The sequence below is a fragment of the Psittacula echo genome (assembly GCF_963264785.1).
Source record: "Psittacula echo genome assembly, chromosome: 1".
NCBI classification, from domain to species: Eukaryota; Metazoa; Chordata; class Aves; order Psittaciformes; family Psittacidae; genus Psittacula; species Psittacula echo.
Window position 1 is genome coordinate 87,070,733 of NC_137735.1, and position 18,300 is coordinate 87,089,032.

At 42.2% G+C, this 18,300-nt stretch overlaps 1 protein-coding gene across 1 annotated transcript in view; it reads right to left on the reverse strand.

The window, feature by feature from the left end:
- Positions 1–261: 261 nt before the first annotated feature.
- Positions 262–18,300, reverse strand: part of ADSL (adenylosuccinate lyase) — a 31,322-nt gene continuing 13,283 nt past the window's right edge. The window contains exons 2-14 of the mRNA XM_080639187.1: positions 17,561–18,062; positions 14,172–14,375; positions 12,984–13,028; positions 12,172–12,251; positions 9,688–9,859; positions 9,335–9,381; positions 8,834–8,924; positions 7,950–8,019; positions 6,219–6,366; positions 3,994–4,084; positions 3,339–3,428; positions 1,147–1,323; positions 262–830 (exon numbers count right to left, since the gene is read on the reverse strand). Of these exons, the coding sequence (XP_080495313.1) occupies positions 744–830; positions 1,147–1,323; positions 3,339–3,428; positions 3,994–4,084; positions 6,219–6,366; positions 7,950–8,019; positions 8,834–8,924; positions 9,335–9,381; positions 9,688–9,859; positions 12,172–12,251; positions 12,984–13,028; positions 14,172–14,375; positions 17,561–17,953 (1,695 nt within the window). The 5' untranslated portion in view covers positions 17,954–18,062 and the 3' untranslated portion in view covers positions 262–743. The remainder of the gene's footprint in view (positions 831–1,146; positions 1,324–3,338; positions 3,429–3,993; positions 4,085–6,218; positions 6,367–7,949; positions 8,020–8,833; positions 8,925–9,334; positions 9,382–9,687; positions 9,860–12,171; positions 12,252–12,983; positions 13,029–14,171; positions 14,376–17,560; positions 18,063–18,300) is intronic.

An 18,300-nucleotide genomic window follows, 5' to 3' on the forward strand; every position in this document is an offset into this window, starting at 1 on the left:
AGTATTATTATTTTTTTTAAATCAGACAAAACTCTTGCTGTAGGAATTACTTTGACATGGCAGGGTCCACCTGCCATTCAGTGTCAAGCACCTACAGCCAAAGACCTGGAAAAGTAAATCACAGTGGCTGTTTCCTAACCCGTACCTGTAAATACGTTTTTCAGAAGCTATAGAGGCACAGGTACAGTATCAAACCACAAAGGAAGTACTGAATGACCATAAGTTTGATAAACCAAGAAGTTCTGTGGCCTCTCCATTATTCCTAGGTTGGTTTTTTTTTTTTTCCATTGGCTCCCCAAATCACAGAACTCTGAAAGCCAGGGCAACCTTTTCTTGCCTTTTGAGGCACCTGCAGAGGAAGTTTCAGAGCAGGTAAATAAGATGGGAGTGGGTTCTGTTCCCGTTACCCCTGCTCTTCAACAAGTCATTCCCACATGAATTTCATGCAGCACCTGGCATTGCTTTTTAAACAGCTGTCAGTGCTTTGTAAGGGGCCCTTGAAAGGGACTGTGATAAAGTTACCTTGTCACAGTCAAGCGTTTCTCAGTAACTCAGCACACAATAGATGAAGGCTTGATTAAACAGCAGGCAAAGAATGAAAAGCCCATCTAGAATTAAAGTGGCTGTAAGCTCTGGGGGTTAAATGTACTGTAGAGAACCAAAATTACATGACACAGTAAACAGTCCTGGTTCAATAAGGCTTTTATTATCTTTCTGTACCCACACACCTTTGCAGAATATATCTAAAGTGCCAGCTCAATTTTCCCACCCATCTTGCTTTGGTATGGAATCAGCACTGGTCGAACCTCCTCCTTCAGGAACTTTGCCACCTGTTTAAGAAAGACAGGGAAAAGAAAATGAGCAAAAGAAGTGGCCTGCCTTCTCCTCCTCATTCAGACCTGTTTTTCTCACTAGGGTCTCTTTCACAGAGCCACCTAGCAGCCTGATATGTCCAGGGTCAAAAGTGTGAAGCCCACAGGGAAGAAAGCCAAGAAAGCCAAGGAAAATAAAAGAGAGAAATGTGTCTGCCTTAGTAGTATGCAGAGGCACATAATATGCACATTCTCTGGCATAAAACAGGACACAGCATTAAACATGTTGCTGCATTATAACCGGCAGGACCTGTAGCTTCTTTCCACTACTTACCTGTTGAGGAGCACGTCCAGTGAAAGAGGAGGGATCCAACAAGCTTTCAAGTTGTTTATGGATAGGGCTGAAGTAAGAATCAGCACGGACACGGTCAATGAAGTCATTATCACCCCCCTCCTGTTTCACAACAGCAGCTGCTTGCTGGGAGAGAACACGAATCTTCTCATGGCAATCCTGTAGGAGCAGGGAGAAGAGGAGGGGAAAAGAAAAAAGTCATTCCACTGACAGCACATGTTCACCCCTTGTGCAGGAGGGAGAAACATCAATGGGTGCTGCACTGTACAGCACATAAATGAGACACAGCTTGGACTGCAGTGTCTCATAGACCACTGTATTAAAACTAGATTTTCTTTATTCTTCCACATCTCCTCTGTGAGACTAAAACAGTCTGAATGTCCCATATGTTCCCTGTTCATTATGACACTGGAATCCTTTACACTTCTTCGCATTTCGCAAATACTCATAGGTGTCACTATAGTTTTTTTTTTTTTTTTTTCAGTTGTAAACAATGTAAAACATCTACAGATTTGGAAAAGAGAAAAGAATGTGTCCAAATTAACAAGCAGTGAGACTTATGTAAACCATGGTTTACATAAGGACAGACTGATGGAGAAGAATCCCACCTCACAGACCTGAAGGCTTTAAGACATTCTCTCCTGAAGAACTCTTATATGGCACTAAGACTGGCAAAACCCTTACAATAACTGTTCTGAAAGACTTTCTAATCCCTTGACTTCCTGTGGAATCAATCTGTAAAAACAAGAGAACCAAACTGCAAAATCAGATGCCCCATGATGGCCCTAAAATAGTCATGTGGTTGCATTTAAAGCCATGTATGAATCTTCTCCTCTTATGTATTATCCTTGATCTATCTTCAGTTAAGAAAATAATCCTGTTTCCTGCTTCCAAATGCCATCTTGCTCCAGCACTGACCTGTGTCATGTGAACAGATCTGTCTTCTGAATGTTTAGGGAAGGGTGCTGTTCAGTAGTGGGAAAGGAAGTGAGCTTCTGTGCTATGAGGTTGGAAAGCACAGAAAATGTCCTGTTCCAGAGTTCTCAGCACATAAAAATGGAACATATGAATGTGAATATGAACAACTTTTATAAATGTACTAAACTCTACAGATTTTTAATTAAACAGCACAAGAAAGAAGGTAGGCCAATAATAAACACAAATGAAATTCACTCTTCAATCTAATCAAAAGAGAGAGGACTGTTCAAGTAACTATGGGATAATTTAGAAAGGGAACCAGCTGAAAAGATAATGAAACTTATTCACATGTTGTGACCCTTAATATGTTTAGTTAGGAAGCTTACTGACTGACTCAGTGACAAACATGAGAGACACAGGGGAAAAACAAACAAACAAACAATATCTTTCCTGACTAACATCATGGGTGAGTTGCCACAAGTGTTTCAGAGAACTAGAACCACATAGTCTACACAAAGCTTCTAGCAAACACTGCCACTATTGCTATCTTGCAAGTTTAACCTCTGTCCTTTATGTGGAAATAATCATTAATGGAAAAGATTACTATCTTAAGGTAAGTGAAAATAAGCTGTTTTGTTAAGATGTAAATTTGACTATCAGTTTTAACTTGAATTATGAAATTAAATGATACGGGAATATAATCTAGTTGTGCCTGGATTTATTTACCAAGGAAAACATTTAATTTCAATTTGCTTGAACACAGAAAAGTGAATGAAGAACCATAAAGTTAATAATAAAAAGCACTATACTGAATTAGGGAAGAGTGACATGTGAGTGAATGGTTTGGAATAGTCTTACTTGATTTTTCGTTACCATCACTGATTCATTCTTTTAATTTATAAGGTAGCCAACTGCCAACATATTCCATTTAAAGAAGCCTGGCCTGTGTTCCAAGTGCCTTCAAACATTTACAAAAGGAAAACGTCTACTAGTATCTAGTATAAAAATAGGTCTCTTTCTTTTCCAGCACAGCCAGCCAGATTAGCTCAAACACACAGTGTTCCTAACAGAAAACATGGATCTCCGCAATTGCTCTCCTGGTGGTTTTGCAGCACCAGTGTGATATTAAATAACTCTGTGGGAGTAGGTGGAGAACAAAGAAAGGTGAGACAGTCAGGGCAAGAACCCAGATACTTTGGTTTCTCAGGACTCAAATGCCAGGCAGTGAACAAAGGTATTTTGGACTGCATTTGTACCTGACGATTGCCCCCTGCTTTCACCATCGCCATGATTATATTCTCTGTGGCCATAAATGGCAGCTCCTGACGGATCCTCCTCTCAATCACCTTGAACAAAACAAAACCAAAACAGAAATAAGAAACGGCATTACAGAAATTCTGTAGACTGGGACTCCCAGCGAAGTTTTCCTCTCCCTTGCAAACTCCAGGACTGGACAATGATGCAAAGATAATTTCTCTTTGTGAACTTAGCTCTGGAATTCCAGGTATTGAAGCCGATAATACTTAGAAGCTCTATCTTGGAAGAGACATTACTATGGAAAAGATGTACAATTGTTCATGTTGTGGTTTTTTTTTTAACCTGTAGGTAAGTGACAGGACTGTATGAGATCTATCTTTTGATGCTGAGTTCTACAGATCCATGTTGTAGCTCAGGGAAAAAATATCCTCTGTGAGAAGTTTTGAAGTTACTATCTTTTGGCTTCAGCAAGTACCCTTTGCATGTCTGCCCTGCAAACAGCGAGAGTACAGCAAGAATAGAGAGCAAAATTCAGAAACTATTTGGACTAACAGATAAAAATGGAATCCTTTGAATGGTATGATTTTTATACACTTTGGCATAGTTGCAGCCTTACCAAGGCAGCAGCACTGCACACATTATCTCCTCCTTTACCTTTGGATATACCACAAGTCCCTCGGAGATATTCTGCAGTGTACTCAGAATGATGTCAGCTGTGAGGAAAGCCTCAGCCAGACACACGCGCCTATGAAACACACATACCCAGGGCCCCAGTTAGCAAGAAAGGCCATGTTCCAGCCTACCTCAGATCCAGCTCTTTAGTTTCTGTAAAGAATTCTCTAAATAGCACTACTGTGGCCTTAAAGCTGCAACTGTTCTCCTTATGGGTGCTGCTTGGTGCTTAAATGTCACAACCAGGAAAGCTAAAGAACATATTATAGCAGTAGCTCTCAAGCTGTAGAGAAAGGAGGGGGGTTTGGTTTGTATTATTACTATTGTTATTATTACTATTATTGTCAGTAGAGGGAGAGAGAGGAAGAGAAAGGGTGAAGGCACACATACAAAGCTCCAAGATAATTCAGTGATTACACAGCTAGGAAACATGGAAGCAATTTAGAGAGCTAGCACATTTGTGAGTATCTTCCTGTGTTCTATCCCACCCTCCAGGAGTAAGACTGCTGCACACTCATGCTGTGTCTGGCTATGCTCAGTGGGGAAGTTTCAAAGCAATCTATGCATTTAGTGGGGGCTTCCTCCAACAGACCAGCTCCTGGTCATAGAGGAGGCTCCTGGCAAAAAGAAAAGGAAGGAAAGGAGACAAGTAGTGGGGACTGAGCTGTATCAGGCAAAAGGCTCTACATCACAGTGCAGCAATTACAGCATGATCATCTGTGAAACAGTGCCATTCACCAGTGATAGCCCATTCTAAACTGTCAGCTTTTAAAATATACTAGTACTTGAACCTTGTGTTACATTTAAGGCCCCCAGTTCTATCTCACTGTCTTAAAAAGGATTTTGCTGTTTTGTAGGTTGACCGCATTTTCTCCTTTCAAAGCACTGTAACTTTAACAAGAAAAATCCAAGGCACAGGATCTTTTAATTGGATTACAAAGTGGACAAATGACCCTTTCTATTAGATGAAAGTAAAATCTGAAGCATCCCACATCTCTCAACACTGGGTAGCGAATGGGAAATAAACACACCGTATTAACTAGTACCAAATTTCTTAAATTGTTTGTTGCTGCCTGTGCAGCTCTTTTCTTAACAGTATTAGCAACTGTGGAGTAAAGTCCTTTTGGAAAAAGATCTATGTTGTCATGACATTTTAGGAAGACATTATGTTTGTGGAGACATTTTTAAAATAACATTCTCATCAACAATCTTAACACTGGTTTATAGCCAAAACTGTTCCTCATTCTTCCAGAAGCCCCATACCTTAGGAACCTGAAGACTTCTAAGATTCTAGGAGACTAAATTCTGCAACAAAAGACTACTTTGAAACTAAAACATTTCAAACGTAAATATGAGCTTTATGCAAATTTAGTACTAACCAGAAAGTGGAAGCATTGAATTTAATTGCTGTAATTTACTTGATAATACTTATAGATAACTTTTGCTCCTCTCAAAATAGTCATAATGAAGAGTCAGAAAGCAATGTTTCCTGAGCAGTATCACAGTATGCTAGAGATTGGAAGGGACCTCAAAAGATCATCTAGTCCAATCCCCCTGCCAGAGCAGGAACACCTAGATAAGGTTACACAGGAATGTGTCCAGGCGGGTTTTGAATGTCTCCAGAGAAGGAGACTCCACAACGCCCCTGGGCAGCCAGTATCTGAAAGACCCGCACAGGTTTTCCTGAAACATTACTTAAAAATAATGTCTGTGCTCTTTCTTTAGGATCTGAACTTGTTTACTTACTGTTCTTTATTTCCTGTAAAGGATAACACTTTACAAAGAGATTGGAATAAGTTTCTTTAGAGTATTCAGAGGGTTAAGGGATTACAAATCAAATGTTGGATTGTTCTTTAAGAAGTGAAGAAGAGCAGGGTCAAAACTCACATTCAAAACAGGGCAGAAAATTTGAGAAATGTGAATACTGTTATACTATGCCACTTTTGTTTTTATTAAGCATGGTTTCTGCATCCCTTCCTCTCTCTAGTGGTTTACTCTGCAGAAGATCATAACAAGAAAAAACCCCAACAGCTTTAATCTGATCTTGTAGAGGAAACAAGTTTGTAGTCTCTAGAGTCTATTGAGACTGCTTTTCATGAAGATGGTAACTTGTAGTTTTAGTTCAAAAATAGTGTTTTTTAAATACATCAAAGGGCCTTCCTGCCCCAGACCTGCAGAAATTGCTGCACTGCATGATCTAAACAAACCTGTTGGCACTGTCATCCAACGTTCGCTCAAACCACTGCACAGAGGCTGTTTGGAGGGGATCCAGCACCAGAGTCATGAGGTGTCGAGCTAGGCTGCAGCAGCGTTCTGAACGCATTGGATTCCTCTTGTAAGGCATAGCACTTGAACCTGTAAAAGGAGAAAGAATGATGGGAACAGGGCAACAGAAGTAGTACACTCAGACTGAAGAGATGAAGGTCCTCCCCCGGAAAAGAAAAATGTGTCAGGAATCATGTTTTCACTAAAGCCTCAAAATATGATTTTCTAAGGACAAGACAGAATAAAGAAAAGTACACCAGCATCTTTCTCCCCGTCAGTTTAGAAAGACCCAAATGTGGGGAGAAAACAGTGAGAAGACACTTTGCAGTTCTGCAAGACAGAAGAAGTACTACCTCTCTACTTCGAAGTACTACTTCGCTTTCATGAGACTTCACTTAGAGTATTGTGTACAGTTCTGGTGTCCTCAACATAAAAAGGACATGGAACTGTTGGAACAAGTCCAGAGGAGGGCCACGAGGATGATCAGGGGGCTGGAGCACCTCCTGTATGAAGATAGGCTGAGAAAGTTGGGGCTGTTCAGCCTGGAGAAGAGAAGGCTGCATGGAGACCTCACAGCAGCCTTCCAGTATCTGAAGGGGGCCTACAAGGATGCTGGGGAGGGACTATTCATTAGGGACTGTAGTGACAGGACAAGGGGTAATGGGTTAAAACTTAAACAGGGGAAGTTTAGATTGGATATAAGGAGGAAGTTCTTTACTATGAGGGTGGTGAGGCACTGGAATGGGTTGCCCAAGGAAGCTGTGAATGCTCCATCCCTGGTGATGTTCAAGGCCAGGTTGGACAGAGCCTTGGGTGACATGGTTTAGTGTGAGGTGTCCCTGCCCATGGCAGGGGTGTTGGAACTAGATGATCTTAAGGTTCTTTTCAACCCTAACTATTCTATGATTCGACCTCATAAAAAGAATAAATGACCTTAATTTTTAATGCTGTACTTAGCACCATCTCTCTAGGCTTCCTGTGGCAACTTTAGCAATGTTGAAGACCTAATCTGCTCAATAATATTGTCCTTCAAAGTCAGATACTTACACTCTGCCTGTTGCTCTGGTGAATGGGTATCAAAACCATCCACAGAATGTAGAATGGTTCAATGACTAAGGCTTCATTTGCCGATTCAATCCTATGCAACTATTTAAGGGACCTGAACTTTCTTCCAGCCAAAAGCCAAATCTCTTCCTCCTATTAATGTCAGAAATGCATCACTGGTATTCTTCTGGCAAGGGTCCAGCCTAATTTCATTGTTCCAAACTTGCCTGTTTATAAAGACCAAAATGCTGAGTCAATCTGAAAACCTACAGCTCCAGTCAGCTTCAAGAGGAATGGAAAACACTAAGTACTCCTCAGACCCAAGTCTTCCTCTGGGGGGAATGGGCATGCATGACTGCTTCTGCTCTCCCCCCAAACTCAGGAAGTGCATGAATACAAATCTGATTGTATTTACTTACTACCCAAAAACTTTTGGGTAAAGTGCCCTGTTTTTGTTTTCTGTTTTTTCCTTCTTTTTCTTTAAAAAGGACCTAAAATACTAATAATGTCAAACCCCAGTAATTTAAAGCAACCACTGCCAGTGACATTTCTAAGTATCATTAAAGGGCTGCAGCAACATAAATGGAAAAATACATGCACTGGTCTAAGAAATGCCTCCCATCTCTTACCAATCTGGTCTTTCTCAAAAGGTTCCTCTATCTCCTTCAGGTTGGCCAAAAGACGAATGTCAGTACAGATCTAGAAAAAGAAAAACTCAGAAATTAACAAACAGAACCAAACTAACACACACCAGTATATATACACTTCTGTTAGTGTTCTTGGAGAAGTGTTTTCATCTGTGTCTGAGAAGTAAACTGGGGGGCACCGAAAAATTTGATCAGAAGACTGACAGTGCAATCATACTTCCTGGCCTAAAAATCCCAGTCAAGAAAACATGAGGAAGAATGCATGAGAATATAACAGGACTCCAAGAAGGACAAATATTTGCAGGGAATGGAAGAGAAGACCAGAAGGGAACACTGAAAATGCGTAACAAGATTTCACAGTGATTTGCAAACACAGATAATGTGTGTTCACAGGCCAAGCCAACCTACAGAAATAAAACAAAGGAATACCACAGCCCAAGAGAATGAGGCAGGGAACAGAGATAATTCAATGAAAAGCATCTACAAGGACAGAATAACACCATTACCAGAGAAGCAATTAACTAGGAACAAATGGTGAAATATAAAAACTTCTTACACCACTAGGAAAGACATTTAGTTTAATTGGATCAATTTAGCATAGATTAGGCTAACATCTGGTGTGGGATTTGTTAACCCATCTTGGAATCTGCTCAGTAAACTTGCTTTATTTGCCACTGGTCTTAAGATCTTTGAGGTTTGATTACTAGATATGTACCCAGTGGTGAATTTGCATGATCACAAAGAGAACAGCTAAACAAGGAATAACAATTAATATTTCCTGAGAAGAGCATCCTGCACTATAAGCACCTTCTCTTCAATCTAAAATGCTTTTCCCTCTTCCTAGTGTATATAAAGATGGTGCTCACCTTGTGTATAGATGCCCCCAGACTGGCCAGCACAGACAGGACTTCAATATCCACCTTGCGACTATAGGTCTGCCCTGTGACCATATAAGCCCTAGAAATAAGCACAAGAGGTGAGTTCTCCAGACAAATACAGTGGTAGTGCAAGACTGAACAAGTTGTGACATGGTTCTTGAAGTGGCGGGCTGTCACTCTGCCCTGATGAGAACAACTCTGGATTCAGGCTGTCAGTTTCTTGGGGCAGCATGCAGATGGCAGAGAGAAAGAAAACAGAGGAAGAACTGACAGCCGTGCTTTGACAGGGAGATAAGTAGAAGCAGTCTGTTTAGAAGGTGAAGTTTCCTGCAGGAAGCTGCAACTGGGAATGGAAGATGGCAAGGGGAGTTAAGTTAACAGCAGCACAGATGTCAGCGTGGCAGCGAGGGGAAGCTAGGCCAACAGAGACAGCAGGAGTCACACTTTGCTAACACCAGATATAGGTGAGTAAGTATGCTTGTTACATACCGCTTAAATCCTGCCTTTGCAGTCACTAATCTGTCCAGCTCTTCAACCTCAGGGTGAAGGAAAAAAACAAAACAAACAGAGCTCAGAATACAACAACTCAGGAAGGTCAGTAACAGTGAAAAGGATCCTCTGCTTTTCTCAGCTTACAGTCAACAGAAGTTGCACTTGCTGGGAAGACCCTCCTCCCCAAATTCTGCTCACTTTCACACAGGGCCTTGTCAGTGGGCCCCAGAGGGATCACACTGCTCTTGTGAATTTGATGCCAGAATCTCCATGTTCTGCCAAGGAGAACAGCATTCCAGAGGGTAGAATTGCCAAAACTGCAAGTCTATGCCCTGAGCTGTGTGACTTACTTTACTATGGTCTCCCTCAAAGAGCTGCAAAAAGCTGGCTTGAGTGCCGGTGGTGCCTTTGACACCCCGAAAGCGCAGGTCATTCCGAGCCCGCTCCAGGTTCTGCAGGTCCATGCACAAGTCCTGAATCCACAAGCAGCAGCGCTTCCCCACAGTGGTGAGCTGCGCAGGCCTGAAAACAACCAAGAACAGAATGTGACACAATGATAATTTGCACAGCAACTCTGCAAGGACCAGTTTGCTTCCGAGTCTGCCATTAAGACCTCCTTATTGGTTGGTGTCTCTGACTCCTTTAAGCAGAAATTGGAAAGATGAGGCTTACACTCGTAAATGTACTGAAGATATGATCATTTTTTTTGAGAAATTAAAAGCATAGAACCATAGAATGGTTTGGGTTGGAAAGGACCTTAAAGCTCATCCAGTTCCAACCTGCCTGCCATATGCAGGGACACCTTCCACTAGATCAGGTTGCTCCAAGCCCCGTCCAACCTGGCCTTGAACGCTGCCAGGGATGGGGCATCCACAGCTTCTCTGGGCAACCTGTGCCAGTGGCATGAGGGTTGGAACCGGATGATCTTAAGGTCCCTTCCAACCCAAACCATTCTGTGACTCTGTGTTAAGAGATTTCCCGGTAACCTGTCCTTCTTCCCGCGCCTCTGCTGGTGGAAGGCGCCCCCTGCCGGCCCGTGCGGAGAGAAACCAGTGGGATGGGAGAAACGGAGGGGTCTGCATCTATCCCCCTATCCTCCCCCTCAGTTCTGTTCGTCCAGGGCACAGGGGGTATCCAGGTTAACTTACAGCACCCGTGTGAATTTCTCAGTGCAGAAACATCTGCATCCACGTTGTGATTTTAAATGATTAAACTGCTCCTTCTTATTTATAATACAGGATTCCTCAGCGTCTGGCCAAACATACAGTAATTAACATTTTTTGGCAAGACCTCTGCTTTGAAATAAGTATCTGCAAGCTTCAATCACACTGTACCCCTGCAAATGCTTTGAGGAGAAAAATGGGGAGATTATGGAGTACTGAGAAGTTGAAATACCTCAAATTATCCACATAAGCTCCAAAGACAACCTCCACACTATTTCAAAAAAAGCATATGCACATAAACAAAGTGCTCCTGATTAAGCTCAGGCACAAAAGGAAGCACACAAGATGCAGAAGCACAGACCCGTGATCCAGGAAGAATACAAAGTAACTGCTCAGCACCACAGGGATGGCACTAAAAAAGCCAGGATCTGCTTGATGTGGGATGTGAAAGGCAACAAGAAAGGCCTTTCCAAATATGTAAGCAGGAAAAAGGAAAGCCAGGCAAAACATGGACCTGTTCATAAATGGGGCAGAGACCCTGCTGACAAAGTACACAAAAAAGGCTGAGGTATCAATGCCTCCTTCACCTTAGTTTTCATGACTTTGCCTTGCATATACTTCTTGAATACTCCTTCGTTCTCTTTCCAAAAGCCAAGGTAAAACTGAGCTCAGAGAATACTCCTCCAAAAAGCTGTACAAGAAGAGGGACCTAGGACTAGAGCTGACATGGCATATACAGCAAAAAAATTAATTGGAGACCTGAGTCAAAGATCTCACTCTCCTTTGGCAGAAATTTTGAAGTGCCAGACACAGTCTGACATGACCTGTGCTTAACTTCCCTGCCTTTCATGTTCCATATCACCAAGGTAGAAGATCCAGGCTTACTTCAAGGTGTATAGTTTAATGCTGCTGAAAGCAAACTATCTTCATGAAGCAGTAGATTAATCTACCTCAACAAGAGACCCGTCTAGATCTTGTGGTCCTTTGACTCACTAGTCTGCCTTAATCCAGTCTATTCCATTCCATTCCAGTCTAGTCTAGTCTATTTTTCTATTTCTTGTTCTATTCTATTCTATCCTAAAAGCAGTCAATGTCAGAAGTGCTGCACAAGACATCAGTTTCCCAAAGGACAGAAAACAGTATCATCCTGTTAAGCAGAAGAAATTCTTCCTGATTCCTCCCAGGGAGCCATATAGGGATGTATGAAAACAGATGGATTTTCATCCCTTTAGAAGAAAGCTTCAGCTATAGAGACAGAGTAACTGTAGTAAAAAGTAGCCAGGAACAAACCTGTCTAAGCTGCAGATAAAACTAACTTAACTGACAGAAAAACATAAAGAAAATGTGACTGGAACACAGGCTTACTGCAACTCCCAGCCATGCTTTCTGAAACAGAGCAGAACATCTGTGTTGGCCAGGAAATCGTTCTTTATGAAGCTGTGTTAAGAAAACTGCTGACAGCTAATCAAAGCAACAGTTCAATTTCTGGGGCAAGTCTGGAGTTAGGAACATACTTATTTTCTGAACCACTAGCAATGTCTTAATGATGTCCAGCAGTACCAGCCGCCAGTGGTAACAGACAGGAAAAAGAAGGATGAAAGAAAGCCATACCAGGTCAATTTAGGCAAAGCACAGACAACAAAATGAAAGCAAAGGCTGATGGCTACTTACTGGTAGTGAGTGAAGCCCAAAGTAGGTAGGTCAGCATACTTCTCAGCAAAGTCGGCCAGTCGGCTGATCACCCTTGCAAGCTGGTGGGTGCAGAGAGGGTAGATAAGAGGTGGAATGAGAGAAAAACCACACAGCAGAAGCTAGCATGCTTAAGCATAACAGCATTGTGAGAGAAAGGGGAGGGAAACAACTGCGCAGCCCTTGTATACTCCTCTAATTGCTGAATATCATGTGTTTCATTTTTTCAGGGCATGCACATAATTTCTGCTTGCTACAAAACTCAAGCAAGAGACAATACAAGTGCCTGGACTGCAGCACAAACTAGTCTAGTCCTCATGCCTAACCTAATACTGCACTTGGTTTATCCCTGGGTACTTTCTGTATTCCTGGAATTGGTCAAAAATAAAGCTGCTTTGTGGATAATTGACACAGGGCCAATGGGTTCTAAGACATTCAGGTAACAGACAACATTACACACCCACTATATTTGACCTCAGAAAACTGTACATAACTTCTAGGAATATAGTCAAGAGGATGCCTAAGCTGACCCTGAAAACAATGCAGTTGTTTTCTAAAACTAGTACCCATGGCACAGATAAACAAGGAGCTGCTTACAATTCCCATGGTGGGCAAAATGTGTTCAGAAAAGACTTGACAAAAGAAAGGCAGGTAACTGTTCACTTGAGAATAACCCAAACAGACAAGCTCCTCCTAGCTTCCCAGCAAGGTTTAGGAAATCAAAGTTGAACACAGTCTATTCACTGGACGTCAGTGCTGCCCACTTCTGAGATACTGCACAACTGCCTTCTCACCTTGGGTAGCAGCAGGTCAAACCCGTCACGGAGGACAATCAGATCCTGAAAAAAAAGCAAAGAAAGGAAGTTTGGGCCTTGTCTGAAGGACCAGACACAATGACTTATCTCAGAGAGGACACATAACTAAAATATGCTTTGCCACTCAAACATCTCTTCTTAAAATGAAAGGTCTGTTTTCCTTCTTGTACCAAATCTTGAAGCGAACTTGCTTATGACAAAAATGGTGGCTCCATCATTGCTCCTTCTTTACTATCCATAGAAAAGTCACACTGGGCAGCAAAAACCCCATTTCTACTGACTGGGTCAGGATGCCCATGGAATGACAGACTAAATCATTCACCTTGAGTGGAAAAAGCAGGCACCATAGGCTAAAGACAACAGGCAAGTAAGCAGACTGATCATGCAGCAGTCATCTTTACTCCTGCTTTAGAGACTGAGATACAGCTAGGTGCAAGTGTCACAAGGAGGGTGGCATTACCTAAAAGCCAAACAGGCTTGCAAAGGAGTAGGGTGAAAATAATCATGCAGCAGCTTCTTGTAGGACAAAAGCAGATGTGAAGTTGCAATGACTTGGACACAGGGGAATAGCAAATAAATACTGAGAAATTTAGTTTTCATTAAATTAGGTTTTTCATCAGCATTTTACAGTTCTATAGAACAGTGGTGCTTCCTTTTTCACTTAACACACTCATCCATTCTCTTGGATGCTTTATTTTTATCTAATAATTGAAAAGCTTTGAAAAGCTTTATTTTTATTTAATACCCTGAATTAATACAGTAGTTCCAAGCAGCTCACGGGCTGTGTGTGTCAAAAGTGGCCTTGCTTTCTAAGTCAGTGAACTCTTGGCCTGTTGGCATAACTGACACTTTCCACGTTTCTGCATGCATTTGGAACTCACCATCTCTTATCTCCTTGAATATTTAACATGCAAGCAGAGCTTAGGGAACAGTTATTTTCCAGACAGGCTTTGCTTCATCACAAAAGAAAGAAGGCAAGAGAAATCTGCCTTTCTAGGGTAGCTAGGATAAAGAGGAATTAACTTCAACAGTAAACCTAATAAAAATGTCTGAAAAAATCTATTAATGTTATTTCATAATGAAAAGTTTATAAAGAGCTATCAAGTAAGCAGCTGTGGCTTTGTTTTGCTCAGCTCTGCAGCCAGGAAACAGCATGTATTTTATTACCGTATTATCCCCTACATAACAGGAAGTTGCTCCAAGGTGAATGATTGCTGCAGCTTTTGGACAGCAGTGGGCAAAAGTGTGAACATGGGCCATCACATCGTGACGTAGCTTCTTCTCTTCCTCTGCTGCCATCTTGAAGTCAATGTTGTCCAGATTGGCTTCCATCTCCTGTATCTGCTCATCTGTGATAGGAAGCCCAAGTGACTGCAAGAGGAAAAGAGCTTTCTATTTCTCTTTGTCTTTAAGAGACAACCCAAATTGAGACAGAAGCTATTTAGGTAATTTGCTCCCATATGACATCTCAGGGAAGCATGGCAATTTGGCATAATCAAGAGCTGTAACATTTTAGGGTTTACATTCAATGTAACATTAAATGCTTTCATTCTAGGGTTCTCCAATGGGACAGGATACTGCTCATGCTTAGATGGTCCTCTTGGGCTTCATACCTTCCTCAGTCATGTACCAACCCTGTGACAACTACAAAAATTAGACACGTGGGGAAAAGTGACATAAAAATAATATAGCTTTAACTTCTTCTAATGAAATTTATCCTTTGGGTAATCCAGCTACCATGTGTCTAGATAGCTTGTGTCAGGAAGAACTCTTTGGACCACAACTAAACCTACAGAACTGTGAACAGCTGGATTAGAACATACGGAAAGGTACAAAAGTCCTGAAGTACTTCACCTCAGTCTGAATCTGGAAGCCTGGGAAATCAGTCACTTGATCTGGAAGCAGGAGATAAATGCTCCTAGTTCGCATTCAAAAATATCTACTAAACCTTTTCAGCAAGCTGACTTAAAACAGAATAAGATATCAAAGCACCGAATTACACACTGGTATAACTTTTGCACAGCTCTATACTTGCATTTGCTAGTTAAGCTGAGAAAAAAATGTCTGTTCCTGATACCAAGAGTTTAAAAGTCCCACAGTGAACTTGGCATTATTTCCTTTTCCTAGTTAACATGCTATTGCCTTGTGCATTAGTAATTAGAATTCACTAGCCAAAAAGCTTCAAGGATAAGGAGTATTTCAATAGCTGGTTCTGTTTAGAACCAAACTGACTGACAACATGGTTTGCAGATGTGGAATCTGGAACTACAGAAGACAAAGTATGCGAAGCAAATGTGTCTTCAAGGTCTTCATCAGATAATTAGTACTTATACAACTTAAAATGTAATCCTGCAAGTGTATACACAACCAGGAACAAAAGGAACAACATACCAACCGTAAAGGTTTTCTGCCTGATCCAGTTTCCAGTGAAATAATTTTCCAGTTCTTATTTCACACATTCTAAGTGGACTACTTGAAAATTTCTCTTGTAAGTAGGGTGATCATTGAAACTATTTGCTTGGCCCTGTTCTTTACCTAAAACTTTATCGCTAAACTGCACATTCCCTCTCTTACTACTTTCCTGCAACTTTTGGAAAACCTATGGTTAGATATTGCTAATATTCTGATTTACTACAAGATAAGTACTGCCCAGAGTTCATTCATTACTTTTATTTTCTTTTAATGCCTCCAAAAAGAAATATTGTGTATCTTCAATAATAAAACTAAGAAAACCACTTATATCTGTAACTAACTGACCACTGACAGAGCTGACAGGTGCTGAGGGTAATCAACTCTTCCTCCTGCAGTCCAGAGCTGACATCAGAAGACAAACTCATCTGGAATGAGGAGACAGATAAAAATAGTTATCTCCTTCAAACTACAAAAAGGGTGCAAGATCTGTCTCTGCTTTCTGGGAGTGGGAGGGAAAGCAAGGGTCAAGAGACAGGGGAAGCCCAAGTTCAAGGCTTGGAAGTTGGAAAACTGTCAGTCTCAGCAGTTTGCTTTTCTCCTCTTGGGCAAGTTGTGTGAAGTACCTTGTTCTTGAACAGAAGAAAAAGTGGAGATTATCTGCTAGAATTGATACAACAGTGTTTAGGTAATCATGCTTTGAACAGGCAAAGCTTCTTAAGCATATATTCTTGGTACTGACACTTTCTACCTTACCTGAGATTTGCAGCAACTCACTCCAGCAGTTCAGCTGTGACAATACTAAGCATGTGGCATTTCAGAGGGCAACTCCTATTTAACACAACTGTATAATTACATCTTCAGCTTCTAAAGTGTCCCACTTGCTGCAGCGCACTATTGATAAGGCCACTGTAGTGGTATGATCCTTGAAGAATAAACACAATAATGACTCTGTGCACTGCTTGTTCATTCTCTGGCACAGTGCTTCTCTGCCCTTACACTAACAGCCAGACCTAGCGCTTGGATTGCTTCCGGAAAAAACATGGAAACTGAAGGACTGTACAAAACAAATGAGCAACTACTGAGTCTGAAAGCTAAAGATGCCAGAAGGTAGGGTGGGTTTGTGTTGTTTTTTTCTTTTTTTTTTTGGGGGGGGGACATATTACAGCTTTTTCACTGTCAAAAACCTAATATGAGACTTCCTCTCAGTCACAAGGAACCAAGTTAGGGCATCTTGAAGATTGACTGTCTCAGCTAGAAGGGCTGTACTCATATCCCTCATTGGGACCAACGTCAAGAAAGTTTATCTTAAACTACATTTCAAAAACGTTAACTCTGTAGCCTCTGTTAACAGTTTACAATCATATGCACATACTATCAGTTGCTGCTTCCTACTAGCTGAATTTATATTAATCTTTTGTCAGATAAATCAGTGGGGTTTTTTTGTGGCATGTGGCCTGTCAGAAACGTCATAAGCATTTCTGGGTAACTGTTCTGCTCACTTCAGCCAAAAGTAAACTTATCTCAGAAATAAGGGCTATCTACAAACAGCTGGCTGCAGGTGAATGGGGTGGTCCTGTTGGCACGGCCTGACAGCAATGGGATTGCACGAGAGAGTTCTCACCAGTCACACCTCCTGAAAAGCAAACAGCCGAGTGCTCCAGCAGGTCACCAGCGTTCTCTCAGAACACTGAACACCTCCCACAAGAACGGCTTATCAAAGCTTTTACAAAGCTAATTTCACAAAAAAATGACAAAAGTGCAAGGGGGGACATAAGATAAGAAGAGGTGATTTGCAGATGGGTGGATGACAGGTATGTGAAGGATTGCGTACGAACGGTTGTGTAAAACTGCGCTTGCACACACACCCAGCCCCCGACCCCTTCTTCGCCCCCCAAGGGGAGCCAAAAGGCTGCTCTGGGCAATGTTCTCCCGCTCACCTCAGGCAGATCCGGGCCGCTGCTCGCTCCCATTTCCCGGGGAGACAAGCCAGCCGGTTCCCGTTGGTTCCTGCCCCTCAGACACCACGAGCACCCACCTGCCGCAGCCCGAACGGAAAACGCTCCGCCATGGCAGTCCCCGCTCTCCCCCTAGGGCCAGCCCTCATCCCCCGCCAGCGCACGGGGTTGTCCCCGTCCCGCCGTTACCTTCTCGGCCTGGGCGAGGTAGAGCCAGAGGCGCCGCCAGGTGCCGAACTTCTTCCTCTCGCTGAAGTTGAAGCCCATCTCGGGGCTGGCGTACCGCGACACCAGGGGCGAGCGGTACCGCGCCAGCCCGTCCTCCTCAGCACCGCAGGTCGCCATGACAGCGGCTGAGCGACCGCGGCTGCAAACGGGTTGAGGGCCCCCAGGCAGCGCGGGATAACGGCGGGCAGACGCTCCGCCCCGGCGTCGTGAGGAGGCCCCGCCCACGGCGCGGAAAGCGCCCCCTGACGGCCGGAGGCCGCGCGTGGGGTGACGGCAGCAAAGATGGCGGCGAAGACACAACGTAAATAAAGGAGCAGCAAACGCGGGTATTAAATGCTTAGCAGCCAAACACATTTATTAGTCTTTTTCTTTTTTTTTTTCTTTTTTTTTTTTTTTTCCAGGAACCCAAAAATATTTTGTAGTTATAATGTAAGCAACTGAGTTGCACATAATACAATCATATCTTTCAAAAAAAAAAAAAAAAAAAAAAAAAAAAAAAAGAAATTAAACATAAAATAAAAACAAAACAACGAAAAAAAGCTGTTTAAAAGCCAAAAAAAAAAAACCACCTTCAGAAAACTTATATAAGTATTACACCATCTCTCAGTTTGAATGAAATGACGACGACTTAATTCCTTATAACTCTTGTCACACTCCAATAAAACATCACCCTTTTGTTTGTTGTTTTTTTTTCTTTTTCT